This window comes from Chanodichthys erythropterus, chromosome 12, assembly GCF_024489055.1.
Source record: "Chanodichthys erythropterus isolate Z2021 chromosome 12, ASM2448905v1, whole genome shotgun sequence".
NCBI classification, from domain to species: Eukaryota; Metazoa; Chordata; class Actinopteri; order Cypriniformes; family Xenocyprididae; genus Chanodichthys; species Chanodichthys erythropterus.
Window position 1 is genome coordinate 54,557,855 of NC_090232.1, and position 15,456 is coordinate 54,573,310.

At 42.3% G+C, this 15,456-nt stretch overlaps 1 protein-coding gene across 2 annotated transcripts in view; it reads left to right on the forward strand.

The window, feature by feature from the left end:
• LOC137031902 (adhesion G protein-coupled receptor L1-like) overlaps nt 1-15,456 on the forward strand; it is a 45,045-nt gene extending 29,589 nt beyond the window's left edge. For both annotated transcript variants that reach the window (XM_067403265.1, XM_067403266.1), the window contains exons 6-24: nt 1-169; nt 287-614; nt 1,219-1,515; nt 2,236-2,339; nt 2,426-2,611; nt 2,688-2,726; nt 2,803-2,983; nt 4,268-4,390; nt 4,668-4,873; nt 5,487-5,660; nt 5,741-5,950; nt 8,824-9,044; nt 9,125-9,191; nt 9,550-9,641; nt 10,159-10,327; nt 10,410-10,565; nt 10,658-10,754; nt 11,733-11,858; nt 13,383-15,456. The exon at nt 1-169 is cut by the window's left edge and continues 96 nt beyond it. In XM_067403265.1, coding sequence (XP_067259366.1) covers nt 1-169; nt 287-614; nt 1,219-1,515; nt 2,236-2,339; nt 2,426-2,611; nt 2,688-2,726; nt 2,803-2,983; nt 4,268-4,390; nt 4,668-4,873; nt 5,487-5,660; nt 5,741-5,950; nt 8,824-9,044; nt 9,125-9,191; nt 9,550-9,641; nt 10,159-10,327; nt 10,410-10,565; nt 10,658-10,754; nt 11,733-11,858; nt 13,383-14,215 — 3,778 coding nt within the window. In that variant the 3' untranslated portion in view covers nt 14,216-15,456. The remainder of the gene's footprint in view (nt 170-286; nt 615-1,218; nt 1,516-2,235; nt 2,340-2,425; nt 2,612-2,687; nt 2,727-2,802; nt 2,984-4,267; nt 4,391-4,667; nt 4,874-5,486; nt 5,661-5,740; nt 5,951-8,823; nt 9,045-9,124; nt 9,192-9,549; nt 9,642-10,158; nt 10,328-10,409; nt 10,566-10,657; nt 10,755-11,732; nt 11,859-13,382) is intronic.

The following is a 15,456-nucleotide window of genomic DNA, read 5'->3' on the forward strand; positions in this document are numbered from 1 at the left end:
GCGAACTCGCATCAAGAGCGGGGAAGCCATTATTGCGACCGCCAACTACCACGACACATCGCCGTACCGCTGGGGAGGGAAATCCGACATCGACCTAGCGGTGGACGAGCATGGACTCTGGGTCATATACGCCACTGAAGCCAACAGCGGACGTCTGGTTGTTAGCCAGGTGAGAGAGAGAAAACGAGATCAGTGTTTCCAATTGAACTTTTTGTTTACGTCTTGCTGCATTGTTCTGATTGGCTGCTTCACATTCTTTCCGTAATCCCATTGTCTCGTATCTCAGGTGAACCCGTACACGCTGCGCTTTGAGGGGACGTGGCAGACGAGCTTCGAGAAGCGCATGGCGTCAGACGCGTTCGTGGCGTGTGGCATCTTGTACGCCGTTCGTTCCGTGTACCAGGACGATGACAGCGAGGTGGGCGGAGACCTGATCCTGTACGCCTACGACACGCGGCGTAACCGCGAGGAGCCGGTGAGGATCCCGTTCCCCAACCCGTACCAACACATCTCGTCCATCAGCTACAACCCCAGAGACAACCAGCTATACGTCTGGAACAACTACATCGTCCTGCGGTACCCGCTGGAGTTCAGCCCGCCGCAGCCCACCACAGGTGAGATCCTTAAAGGGTTGGTTCACCCAAAAATGAAAAAATTCTGTTATTAATTACTCACCCTCATGCCGTTCTACACCCGTAAGACCTTCGTTCATCTTTGGAACACAAATTAAGATATTTTTGATGAAATCCGTGCGATGACATTTCCTCTCTCAAGATCCATTAATGTACTAAAAACATATTTAAATCAGTTCATGTGAGTACAGTGGTTCAATATTAATATTATAAAGCCACGAGAATATTTTTGGTGCGCCAAAAAAAAAAAATTAACGACTTATTTAGTGATGGCCGATTTCAAAACACTGCTTCATGAAGCTTCGGAGCTTTATAAATCAGCGTATCGAATCAGCTGTTCGGAGCGCCAAAGTCACGTGATTTCAGAGAGGAAATGTCATTGCTCAGGCCTTAAAGAGTCATCGGATTTCATCAAAAATATCTTAATTTGTGTTCTGAAGATGAACGAAGGTGTGGAACGGCATAATTAATGGCATTATTTTTATTTTTGGGTGAACTAACCCTTTAATGGTTCGGAATCCCAAATGATTCCCATCTCTGTTTGTTTTCCGTTCAATCTCACTGAGACCGTGTTTATCCCTCTCAGATCCTCTCTCGACGCCTCTTCTCTCCACCACTCCTCCGAATGCGCTCTCCACCACGGTGTCGATGGGCTTCAGCCCCACGTCCATCCCGTCCGTGACCTTCCACCCGGTGGGAGCCATAAACAGAGCTCCGGCAGGGCGGCCCATCACAGCCACGGTCCCGGTGACCGTCAGGCCTCCCCGCCGACCGCAGGGGCCGCGCACACCCATGTGCGATGGCCGCGTGACCCGCGGGGTGCAGTGGCCTCCGACTCACCGAGGAGAAACGGTGGAGAGACCGTGTCCCAAAGGATCCCTCGGTCAGTGTGTGAGAATTTCTGCTCATCACAATCTTTGTCATAGTAATTCGTACAAAGCCTGTATATTTTAAAATGTATCTCGCATCATTATTGAAGGCAGGTAGATTCATTCCCATCAGTGTTTTGACTTGAAGGTCATATGCTAATGTGAGCTTTAAAGCCACTCTCTCCTGCAGAGCGATGTGATGAACTTCATTTAAATCTAAATGCTGTTTTCAAATTGTAATATAATTATGCATGCAGTTTTCTTGAACTCATTTTAATTGAGAAAAATTATACTTACAAAAATCCATTTGACACACAGCAGGACCACTGAAATGATAAAGTTGTTAAAAATAACAAAAAAGTGATACAAACTTTCCCTTCTGACAAATATGTACATTTTAATCTTGATGTTGAAACAATAAGTGCATTCTTTTGTTGACTTCTCCACCCTTCTGAACCCTTGCAGGAAGTGACTCCTCTGGATTTACGGGTCAGAGAGAGAAAGTGTTTTTGTCCGGTGCTTTCCACTCATGTGTGCTGCGTCATGTTGCTTCCTCAGGTCCTACAGGCTATCTAAGGTTCAACTATCAGTGGAGACCTGACTAACACGGCTCGGATTCACACGCTGTCATGTTTGTTTATTTCTGTTTCCTGTACCCATGGCGTCAAACCCTTCGCAACGGGCTGAAATCATTCGGTCTTCCTCACTGTGACAGCTCTCTGTCCCTCTTTCAGGTATAGCCTCGTATCAGTGTATGGCAGATGACGTGGTGTGGAACCCCAGAGGTCCTGACCTCAGCAACTGCACCTCACCCTGGGTCAGCCAGGTCGCTCAAAAGGTCAGGGGTCATCAGAAGCATGAACAGATACTGAAGCTCTGACAGACAACGGACAGATATTTGATGTCTCTCTCTCGTTTCTGTAGATTAAGAGTGGGGAGAACGCAGCACATATCGCTGCTGTACTTGTCAATCACACACGGGGGCGGGTCTATGCTGGTGATGTCACTTCCTCTGTGCGTCTGATGGAGCAGCTGTTGGACATTCTGGACTCACAGCTGCAGGCGCTCCGACCCGGAAACAAGGAGTCAGCCACACGCAACTACAATAAGGTGCTCACACACACACACACACACACACTCACACACACAACTATCAGAGTAACACAGTGTTGTTTGTGTCTTTCAGCTTCAGAAGAGAGAACGGACCTGCCGAGCGTTTATTCAGGTAATTATACAGCACACAGTCACACACTCGTGTCTCGGTGTACGACGCCTCATGTGTGTGTGTGCGTGTGTGTCAGGCGGTGGTGCAGACGGTGGATAACCTGCTGCGTTTGGAGGCGCTGGAGTCGTGGCAGGACATGAACGTCACAGAGCAGTCGCACACCGCCACCATGCTGCTCGACGTCATGGAGAAAGGAGCGTTTCTATTGGCCAATAACCTCTACGGGGGTCACTTCAGCGACCGCGCTCCGAACATCGGTACGGCACGACTCTTTAATGTTTAAAGAGCCTCTTCTGTTCACCAAGGCTGTGGTTATTTATTCAACAATACAGTAAAAATTGTGAAATATTTTTACAATGTAAATCAGCTGTTTTCTATGTGAATATATAGCAAAGTGTAATTTATTCCTGTGATCAAAGCTGAATTTTCAGTCTTCAGTGTCACATGATCCTTCAGAAATCATTCTAATATGATGATTTGATGCTCAAGAAACATTTATGATTACTACCAATGTTGAAAGATTTTCAGGATTCTTTGATGAATAGAAGGAAAGTTCAAAAGAACAGCGTTTATTTGAAATAGAAATATTTAGTGACATTATAAATGACTTTTAGTGTCATTTAGTGTGTCCTTGATGAATAAAAGTATTAATTTCTTAAAAAAAAAGTCTAACTGACCCCAAATTTTTCAATGATACTGTGTGTAAAGAAACAAAGGCTATTGATAATTATATCACACAAAAACTGACTTTATGCTGACATAATTCATTCAGATTTGATTTATAAATAAATTATTAAATATTTACATTTGCAAAATAAATTCTTTATAAATCACGCAGAAGCAAATCTGATTATATAAATTGCAAGAAAAAATGCATCAAATAAATATTTTGTAACACTTTGCAATAAAGTTGTACATGTTAACATGTTGAAAAATGTTAAAAAGTAAATGAACAATATTTTTACAGCATGTATTAGTCTTGGTTAATGCTCATTTCTACATATACTAATACATTTTTCAAGTTGTATAAATTAACATTTGTTAGTGTATTATGAACGAACCTGAATTAACAATGGAAAATTGTATATTCATAAATTAATATATATAAATGTTAAATTTATTGCAAATTTAAATTTTTGTTCTCTCAACATTATGAACAAACATTCCTCCAGTAACGTTAATAGAATTTTCGTTCAGTTATCTGGTCTTTCCTTACATTATAAAAATCATCGTAATGTTTTTCTGAAATGTTTTAGTTGGACGTTCGTCTGTTTTAAAAAAAAAAAATGTTACTACTTGTTTCAGAATGTTCAGAAAACATTCAAATAACGTTCCCACAATGTTTGCAAAATGGAATGTTTTCTGAATACTCACATAACCAAGACAAACATTTTTAAAACATTGAAAAATTCTGAGAACGTTCAGAAAAAACGTTTTCATAACTTAATTGGAACGTTAGCGAAACGTTCTTAGAGCATATTTTTGTTATGTGGGTGAGTGAATGTGTTCGAGTTTATGTTGAATTATGTGTGTGTGTTCAGATCTGGAGGTGTATGTGCTCAACACTGAGATGGAGCTGAAGGATCTGTCGTTCCCCAACTCGTATGACAGCGACAGCACCATCCACGTGTCCTCGTCCACCATCAAGCAGTACAGCCGCAACGGTCAGTCTCTCTGTCTCCGTCACAACCACTGTCTCTACGCAACACATATCCGGGCCGGTTCTCTCAGAGTCATCATGGCAACAGTCGCCATGGCCACGGGCTCCTGTGGCTGCCGTGGTGACTTCATGTGTGTGTGATGTCGAGGGTTATTTTGAGAGCTGTGTGGGATCAGTCGTATTGATCGCAGTTAAATGTGTCATGTGGAGCTGACGCCAGTCTGAGCGTGCGCGGTAATGACACGAGTCTGTGTGTGTGTGTGTGTGTGTGTGTCCATCAGGTCAGGTCAAGGTGGTTTTCACGCTCTACAAGAATCTGGGCTCGTTTCTCTCCACTCAAAACGCCACGGTGAAGACGGACGGCGAGCCGAAGGCGGGAGGACACAGTCTGGCCGTCAACTCCCACATCATCTCTGCCTCCATGAATAAAGAGTCCAGCCGCGTGTTTCTGACCGAACCTGTCAAGTTCACACTGCGACACCTGCAGGTGCAAACACACACACACATCTGTTTTACATCAAATTAAATGAGTGTCTCTGCTTTTAATCATCTCAAATCATGCTGGAGAACACGATCATCAGGCTTTCATTTCTTTACATGTCATTTGACTTAAAAACATTTTCTGAATAACAAGGAAATTAGTATAAATTAATACCCTAAACCATAAATGGTTAAACCTACAAAAGTGATTCAGTCAAGAGCAGTGAGTGATTTTCTCTTTGTCTTTTGTTCTTTGATTAACATTAATGACAGACTGCAGCAGGTTTATTAGGCTGCTGTCACTTTAAGATCTGACACACATCTCGTTCTCAACTCTTTACAGTCATTTAAGACTTTATTTAACTCATTTAAGACTTTGCTTACGAGGATACTCAACAAAGCAGCATTTTGGCATAATTTTGTGTGTTTTTGCCCATTCACGCACGAAAGAGAACTGAATGTGATCAATGTAACGCTAGCTAAAGGATGATGAAAAACGGATACTGCGTTAAACTGAAAAAATTAATCGCATGTGTTGACTCCCTAATGATTACATTAAAAAAAACATTTTCATAACCACATCTGTAGGGGTCACAAGCGTCTGTGTTTGGTTTTGACAGCTGGAGAACCACTTCAATCCCAACTGTTCGTTCTGGAATTACTCGGAGCGCTCGATGACGGGGCAGTGGTCGTCGCAGGGCTGCAGACGTACACACAGCAACAACACGCACACCACCTGTGCCTGCTCACATCTCACCAACTTCGCTGTGCTCATGAACCACCAGCAGCCCGCCGTGAGTTTCAAACATGCACGTTTAACCCTTCACGCGCCGGTGTGTCCGTCATTCACGCTCTGTTGTTCTCTCTGCGTCAGTATCCCGGCGGCGTTCAGGGTCTGATCCTCTTCGTCATCACGTGGGTGGGGATGGTGATCTCTCTGGTGTGTCTGGCTCTGTGTATCTCCACCTTCTGCTGCCTGCGGGGCCTTCAGAGCGACCGCACCACCATCCACAAGAACCTCTGCCTCACGCTCTTCATCTCACAGCTCCTCTTCCTCATCGGCATGGATAAGACACATTACACTGTGAGTTCACGAGGACCAGGCCGTATCAGACCACTTCAGACTAAACCAGTCCACATTAGAATAAACAGTATGAGACTAAACTAGACAAAATCAGATCATATCAGACCACATCAGATTAAACCAGACCACATTAGACAAAATCAGATCATATCAGACCACATCAGACTAAACCACACGACATTATACTAAACAGTATCAGACTAAACCAGACCAGACCACATTAGACAAAATCAGACCACATCAGACCACATTAGACTAATCAGTATCAGACTAAACCAGTCCACATTAGACAAAATCAGACCATATCAGACTAAGCCACACCACACTTGACAAAACTGTATCAGACTAAACCAGACCTCCTTAGACAAAATCTGACCACATCAGACTAAACCAGTCCACATTAGACAAAATCAGACCATATCAGACCAAACCACACCACATTGGACTTAACAGTATCAGACTAAACCAGACCACATTAGACTAAACCAGAGAACTTTAGACCAAATCTAACCACATACGACCATATCAGACTAAACCAGACCACATTAGACAAAATCAGACCAACTCATACCATATCAGACCATATCAGACTAAACCACACCACATTGGACTAAACAGTATCAGACTACACCAGACCACATTAGACAAAATCATACCACCTCAGACCATATCAGACTAAACCAGACCACTTTAGACCAAATCTGAACACATCAGACCACATTAGACTAAACAGTATCAGACTAAACCAGACCATATAAGACAAAATCAGACCACCTCAGACCATATAAGACCACATTAGACAAAATCTGACCACATCAGACCACATTAGACTAAACAGTATCAGACTAATCCAGACCACATTAGATAAAATCAGACCACATCAGACTAAACCAGACCACATTAGACAAAAGCAGACTAAACCACACCATATTTGACAAAACAGTATCAGACTAAACCAGACCACATTAGACCATATCAGATTAAACCAGACCATATTAAACAAAATCTGACCACATCAGACCACATTAGACTAAACAGTATCAGACTAAACCAGACCACATTAGACAAAATCAGACCACATCAGGCTAAACAGCATCAGACGGAACCAGACCTTTTTAGACAATATCAGACCATCTCAGACTATATCAGACCACATTAGACTAAACCAGACCACATTAGACAAGATAGTATCAGACTAAATCAGACCACATTAGACAAAATCAGACCACATCAGACTAAACCAGACATTCCTTAGACAAAATCTGACCACATCAGACTAACAGTATCAGATTAAACCAGACCACATTAGACTAAATCAGACCATATCAGATTAAACCAGACCACATTAGACTAACAGTATCAGACTTAACCAGACCACATTAGACAAAATCAGACCACATCAGACTAAACCAGACATTCCTTAGACAAAATCTGACCACATCAGACCACATTAGACTAACAGTATCAGATTAAACCAGACCACATTAGACTAACAGTATCAGACTTAACCAGACCACATTAGACAAAATCTGACCACATCAGACCACATTAGACTAAACAGTATCAGGTTAAACCAGACCACATTAGACAAAATCTGACCACATCAGGCTAAACAGCATCAGACTGAACCAGACCTTTTTAGACAATATCAGACCATCTCAGACTATATCAGACCACATTAGACTAAACCAGACCACATTAGACAAGATAGTATCAGACTAAACCAGACCACATTAGACAAAATCAGACCACATCAGACTAAACCAGACATTCCTTAGACAAAATCTGACCACATTAGACTAACAGTATCAGATTAAACCAGACCACATTAGACTAAATCAGACCATATCAGATTAAACCAGACCACATTAGACTAACAGTATCAGACTTAACCAGACCACATTAGACAAAATCAGACCACATCAGACTAAACCAGACATTCCTTAGACAAAATCTGACCACATCAGACCACATTAGACTAACAGTATCAGATTAAACCAGACCACATTAGACTAACAGTATCAGACTTAACCAGACCACATTAGACAAAATCTGACCACATCAGACCACATTAGACTAACAGTATCAGACTTAACCAGACCACATTAGACAAAATCTGACCACATCAGGCTAAACAGCATCAGACTGAACCAGACCTTTTTAGACAATATCAGACCATCTCAGACTATATCAGACCACATTAGACTAAACCAGACCACATTAGACAAGATAGTATCAGACTAAACCAGACCACATTAGACAAAATCAGACCACATCAGACTAACAGTATCAGATTAAACCAGACCACATTAGACAAAATCAGACCACATCAGGCTAAACAGCATCAGACTGAACCAGACCTTTTTAGACAATATCAGACCATCTCAGACTATATCAGACCACATTAGACTAAACCAGACCACATTAGACAAGATAGTATCAGACTAAACCAGACCACATTAGACAAAATCAGACCACATCAGACTAAACCAGACATTCCTTAGACAAAATCTGACCACATTAGACTAACAGTATCAGACTTAACCAGACCACATTAGACTAAATCAGACCACATCAGGCTAAACAGCATCAGACTGAACCAGACCTTTTTAGACAATATCAGACCATCTCAGACTATATCAGACCACATTAGACTAAACCGTATCATACTAAACCAGACCACATCAGACTAAACTGTATCAGACTGAACCAGACTACATTAGACAAAATCAGACCACATTAGACTTATCCAGACCACATCAGATCAAACAGGACTGTGTCAGACTAAACCAGACCCCACCAGGTCAGATTAGAGTGAACCAGGCTACATCAGCAGTGTTGCGCTCATGCGTCAGGTGTGTGTTTGTGTGTAGGTTGTGTGTCCGGTTCTGGCCGGTCTGCTGCACTTCTTCCTGCTGTCCGTGTTCTGCTGGCTCTGTATGGAGACGGTGCAGCTGTACGTGCTGATGGTGGAGGTGTTTGAAAGCGAGACGTCTCGTCGTAAGTACTACTACCTCTCCGCCTACGGCTTCCCCACGCTGGTGGTGGCCATTTCCACAGCCATCGACTACCGGAGCTACGGAGGACCCAAAGTGTGAGTGTGTTTCTGTCTGCAGGCGTCACGTGTGCTGATATTGATGTGTGTATGTAATACATATTTTGTGTGTTGTGTAGCTGCTGGTTGAGGGTGGATAACTACTTCATCTGGACGTTTATCGGCCCCGCCTCCCTCGTTATCCTGGTGAGACTCATTTAAATGCACTGGTTCAAAAAAATGCATCATTTACAAATACATGACACTTTTTGTTAGACATTGGCTGTGTTTATAATGCCGAACTTCTGCACTACTCATGCTAACTTGGCAGTATATATTTATATTGACTACACAGTATGTGAGTTTTATGGTGTATGTAGATGGAAAGAGCTTATAAAACTGCACTATTTGTTTATATTGTTGGAATAGTGATATTTTATATTATATTTACTACAAATTTAGATGAAAAATGCAACATAACTGTATTATAGTGCTGAACTGAGTATCTTCTGAAGGATTTCTGCTCTCTTAAGAGCTGGTCTGACCTTTGACCTCTTCTGTCTAGCTGAACCTGGCAGTGCTGGTCATCACCGTCCACCGTATGCTGCGTCACTCCACCGTGCTGAAACCAGACTCCAGCCGCTTTGACAACATCAAGTAAGAATTCAGGGGTCCCGCGCGGGTTCCTCACGTGTCTCTGCTTAGTGGAAACGTGAAAATAAAGCATGTCACTATGAGCTTATCCCATGTTTGTTATTCTCTGCTCTCCTGGAGATTCTCTTTTAGCCAAAATATAAAGCATTACCACATTGTAGCGAAGGCTGTTCCAGAATGCACTGCTTGCCTAAACGTTTTCCCACACATTTATATTTTATTTTGTGGTATTCAAAGCACTGTTCACTTGGCATGTGGAGTTGCTGCCTAAGTAGATAGTAGACAGTGTTTTTAGTCCCTCCAGGATCTTGTGATCACAAGAATTAAAGAGGATTTTTTCCTGCTTGAATGTTGATTATTTTCCCATTATTTAAATGAGGAATATTGTGATGTGTCTGTTAACAAATGAAACCGTATTGTGAAGTGTTACCATGTTTTTTAGTATGTTTTTAGTTTTAGTTAGTGATACCAACGCTGGGTGGACGACATCAAGTGTTCGTAACGGTGTGTGTGTGTGCAGGTGCTGGACGGTCAGTTCTGTGACGCTGCTGTTACTGGTGTCTCTGACGTGGATCTTTGGCCTCCTGTTCATCAACGACAACAGCGTGGTGATGGCCTACCTCTTCACCTCCTTCAACGCCCTGCACGGCATGTTCATCTTCCTCCTGCACTGCGCCCTGCAGAAGAAGGTGTGTGGGTGTTTCTGGGTGTTTTGTGACCTGTTTTTGGCCTTCTAACCTGGTTTCACACACAGTGTTGCGTGTTTGATAGGTGCAGAAAGAATATAGCAAATGCTTGCGTCAATCACCCTGCTGTGGCCACGCCTCCTCCACCAGTTCCCACGGTTCCCTAAAGAGCTCCGCCCATCGAGGCAACAATCGCTACTACGGCGGCAGCCAATCACGGCACGCACCAGCACAAAGACAGGTAATGCACACGTGTGTGTGTCTTTGTGGAAATATCAGGAGTTTACACACCTGTGGCTTAAATCACAACTGTGTGTGTGTGTGTGTGTTCAGAGTCGCATCAGGAGGATGTGGAATGACACTGTTCGACGGCAGACAGAATCGTCCTTCATGGCAGCTGAGATCAACAACACACCCACACTCACCCGAGGTGAAATATACACACTGATATACACACTTGTATAAATTTTTTTCTTTATTAATATTTTATATTTATAATGTATAATACATTATTTAAAAAAAAATAATAATAATGTTAGTAATAACAAATAATAAAAGTACATGAAATATGAATAAAAAACTTTACATCAAAAAAATGACATTTTAAAACATAAAGAAATATTGATTACATGTAATAACAAACAATAAAATATCTAATATCTAAAAAATTATGAGTACAAATTTGACCCTTACATTTAGTAAATATACAATTTATTTTAAAATGTATTTTAAAAAATAAAAAATATTAAATAAATAAATAAATAAATTAAAATAATAAATAATAAAATATTAGTTGTAAAAAAATATAAAAATATGAATAAAAATGTTATGCTTACATTATATATATATATATATATATATATATATAAACTATTTTAAAATAAAAATTTAATAAATATTAGTGATAACAAAAATAAAATATTAGTTGTAAAAAATATAAAAATATGAATAAAAATGTTATGCTTACATTATATATATATATATATATATATATATATATATAACTATTTTAAAATAAAAATTAAATTAATATTAGTGATAACAAAAATAAAAGTTTATAAGACATATAAAAACTTTATTACATTAAAAAAATATTTGAACATTTATTTTAAAACATACAAAATATGAATTATTAGTAACAACAAACAAACAAAAATTAGTAATAAAAAAAAGTATATTAAAAATAATAAAACCTTCACCCTTTGTTACGCTCCAATGTTGGTCTCTTTTACTTGGAAAAATCATGAGGATTTTTTTCATCTTGAGTTTATTATTTTTTCCCGATTTGTTAGAATTGTCAAATATGTTTCTTCAGAACTTCACACACAAACGTCACCATTTCACCACAATGACCCACAACTGAAATGTATGCCTGCACTTCCCTAAGGACCATGCTGTTTCTCCTCAGGCACTATGGGTAATCATCACCTCCTAGCCAATCCAATGCTACAGACCCGCTCTGGCTCCTCCCCTTACAACACCTTATTGGCTGAAACATTCAACCCCCCCTCACCAGCAGTTTTCAACGCCACTGGTCAGTGTGTGTGATGAAAAACGTTGTGTTTTCTCTAAATGTGTTTATCTGTATTTACTTGTTTCTCCTTTCTTCCTGTCTTACTCTCTCTGCTCTGTCTCTTTGTGAATCGATCCACAGGCACGTTCAGAAACTCAAGTATGGGACACGTGTTCTCACTCTCTGTCTGCCTGTGTTTCTGTCATTTCCATGCTTCTCCATCATCTTCACCTCCCTAAAATAATGTTATAATTATTCACATCAAGCATGACGGAAATCATTTACAAACACTAGTGCCTCTTTTATACATGACTTTTACATCACAATCAGACACACGTCAGATTTTCCAGTGTTACTCATGTTAAAATTCCAGTTCTGGCAACAGACATCTAAAAGAGACAGACGGGGACTGTAAATAAAGTTAAGCAGAACTGAAGCCCTCAGTTAATAATGTCTAAAAGCTGGTATTGAATGAGGCGAAGGTGAGTAAATGGTGACGAAGCATTTGTTTTTGACTGAGTTATTCCTTTTAAGTCTGAGTACACTGTCGAGAGACATGACAGAATAGGCGTTATTGTGGAAAGAGTGATTTTTCCATCATGAGGCTGAAATTACATGCATGAGAAAACGCGAGCATCAGATGCATCTCTGTATTTATACATTCATGCATATGCAGCGCCTGAACCGCTCACTCATTCAGTATCAGTTACATATCAATGCAACATTCACTAAATGGTCCTGAAAAAAACTCAAAATGACTGTTCAAAGGCTTAGTTCACCCAAAAATGAAAATTGTCATTTATTACTCACCATCATGTCGTTCCACACCCGTAAGACTTTCGTTCATCTTCAGAACACAAATTAAGATATTTTTGATGAAATCCGATGGCTCAGTGAGGCCTGCATAGCCAGCAATGACATTTCCTCTTTCAAGATCCATTAATGCACTAAAAACAAATTTAAATCAGTTCATGTGAGTACAGTGGTTCAATATTAATATTATAAAGCCACGACAAAATAACGACTTATATAGTGCTGGCTGATTTCAAAACACTGAAGCTTCGGAGCGTTATGAATCTTTTGTGTCGAATCATGATTCGGATGGTGTGACAAACCGCCAAACTCCTGAAATCACGTGACTTTGGCGCTCCGAACAGCTGATTCGACACATAACGCTCCGAAGCTTCCTGAAGCAGTGTTTTGAAATCGGCCATCACTAAATAAGTCGTTATTATGTTTTTTTGCTGCACCAAAAATATTCTCGTCGCTTTATAATATTAATATTGAACCACTGTACTCACATGAACTGATTTAAATATGTTTTTAGTACATTGACGGATCTTGAGAGAGGAAATGTCATTGCTGGCTATGCAGGCCTCACTGAGCCATCGGATTTCAACTAAAATATCTTAATTTATGTAACGCAGGTCTTACGGGTGTGGAACGGCATGACAGATTTTCATTTTTGGGCGAACTAACCCTTTAATTCAGAAAATAATTTTTTTCCTGCTTTGTAATCGAGCATTTTCTCTCTCTGTCCTGTAGAGGGCACACTGTCGCGCAGCCGAGAGTCATGTGGGCTGGAGGGAGTTCGACTGAACGGAAACTACAATAACAGCTACTCGCTGCACGGAGGGAGCTCGGATCTGCTGGGGGGCGTTCCTGTGGGATCAGGGGGCGTGTCTGGAGAAGTCAGCCCCGCCCTTTTGACACCCAGAGGGGCGGAGCCTGCTAGCAGTTTGAGACGGAACCTTTCCGACGCGGCGGCGTTGGAGAAGATGATCATATCCGAGCTAGTGCAGAGCAACCTGCGGCCTTCTACCGATCGATACGGCAACGGAACGAATTCGACAATGCAACGGCAAGATTACGCCACGTCGACGAGTCACCGAGAGCCTCCGCAGCGGCCCTTGCCCCGCCCACCTCCGCCGCCTCCGCAGGATGAGGAGGAGCTGCTGTACAAAGCACTGGAAAAGCCACGTCTGCCGGATAAACCTCGCCTACCGGATAAACCCCGCCTGCCGGATAAGCCCCGCCTCCTGGAGCACGCCCAATCTGTGTTCTACCAGAGCGAGGAGGACTCAGAGAGCTTCTCGGCAGAAATCACTGACAGCGTGGGCGGGGCCGGACCTGACTCCGCCTCCCTGTACGCGCGGGACCGCGACTCGTCCTATCCCGACAGCAGTCCCGAGGCGCTGGGGGCGGAGCCGCACCCCACCCTCCCGCCGGACGAGCTGTACTTCAGCGCGGGACGTCAAGCGCACATCTCGGCCTTTTACCAGCCTCCGCCTCGCAGGACCAACGACGAGGCTCGGCTGGGACTGCAGCCCTCGCAGGGCGAGGCCGACGGACAGATGCAACTGGTGACGAGTCTGTGACTAGGGCGCTGGTGACCAGGACACGCAGATCTGGAGGAGGACAATGAGGGTGGATGACTTCAACATCACCATCATCATCGCGATTAGTATCAGGGTGAATCTCAGTACGTCACTCCAAATTCAAGACTTCTGTCTTTGTGAAATATGAGCCGGACATGCTTTTGTTGAGATTCCTGCATCTGTACAATGATAAACGATTGTCGCTTGTCTTTGGGAGAACCCTGTTCAGATGATGATGATGGCAATGTTGGCTTCCTCCTCCACGTCTCTGTTTCCTGGTCACCCGCACACCCACCCTGCTCATCTCACTGCCATTCAAGCACATCCGTCTGTCCTTTCCAAGAAGAAGTCTTCTTATCGGGTAGTTTTCCCTCCATTTGTCCATCCTCCATCTCTTCCCTGCTGAGAAAAACAGTTTAAACCAAACAGTTTGAGGTGGTTATCTGGTCTCCTGGCCTGGTCGGTTTTGCTGGTTTTGAGTGGAAGACCATCCGAAGACCACCTTAGGCTGGATTAAGCTGGTTTTTCAGCGGGATCTCTTTCGTTCAGGGTGGTGTATGAGTGTCAGACCTTTATCAGAATGTGATAACACTTACACCAGAGACCGCAGCTCTTATACATGCCAAAAAAATCACACACTTACACTCTTGGGGAGCGTCTGCCGTCGGGGTCACGCTCTCACCTTCATAGAGGTCAAAGGTTACGAGTCGAGCACGTCGAGCGAGTTTTCGGCAGCGTTGCGGATGTGATAACACTAACTGTTGCACCAATCATCTGCTTCGGTGTTGACACCGACCAATCATTTTGCCGGATTTTGAGGACGTTGACGCAACGCTCCGCCCCCTTCCTGTGCTTGATCAAGGATGTGATGTTCAATGGCGGGCGGCCGAGCGACGGCTGCTCGCAAACTTCCTGTAAATACGAACTGAGAGACGCGACGTCTCTGGACATGCTTCTCTTTCACTTATGAGTTTATGGTTGAAAAAAGTCTTAAAGAATATGTAGATGATCTGATGACACTGTCTCCTCTTTCGGTCTTTTTCTCACTCTGTCTCTTTCGGTCTTTCTCGCTCTTTCTCCGGGAGTGTTTAATGTAAAAAGATAAGAAATGTTTTTTAATCAAAATAAAACGGATGAAAGCAAACGGATGCTGTACTATCCTGCCTGAATAAGTGTTCACGTGATCTCTGTGTTGACCAGTAGGTCAAGGTTCAACTGGTGAACAGGAAGCTTTTTTTTTC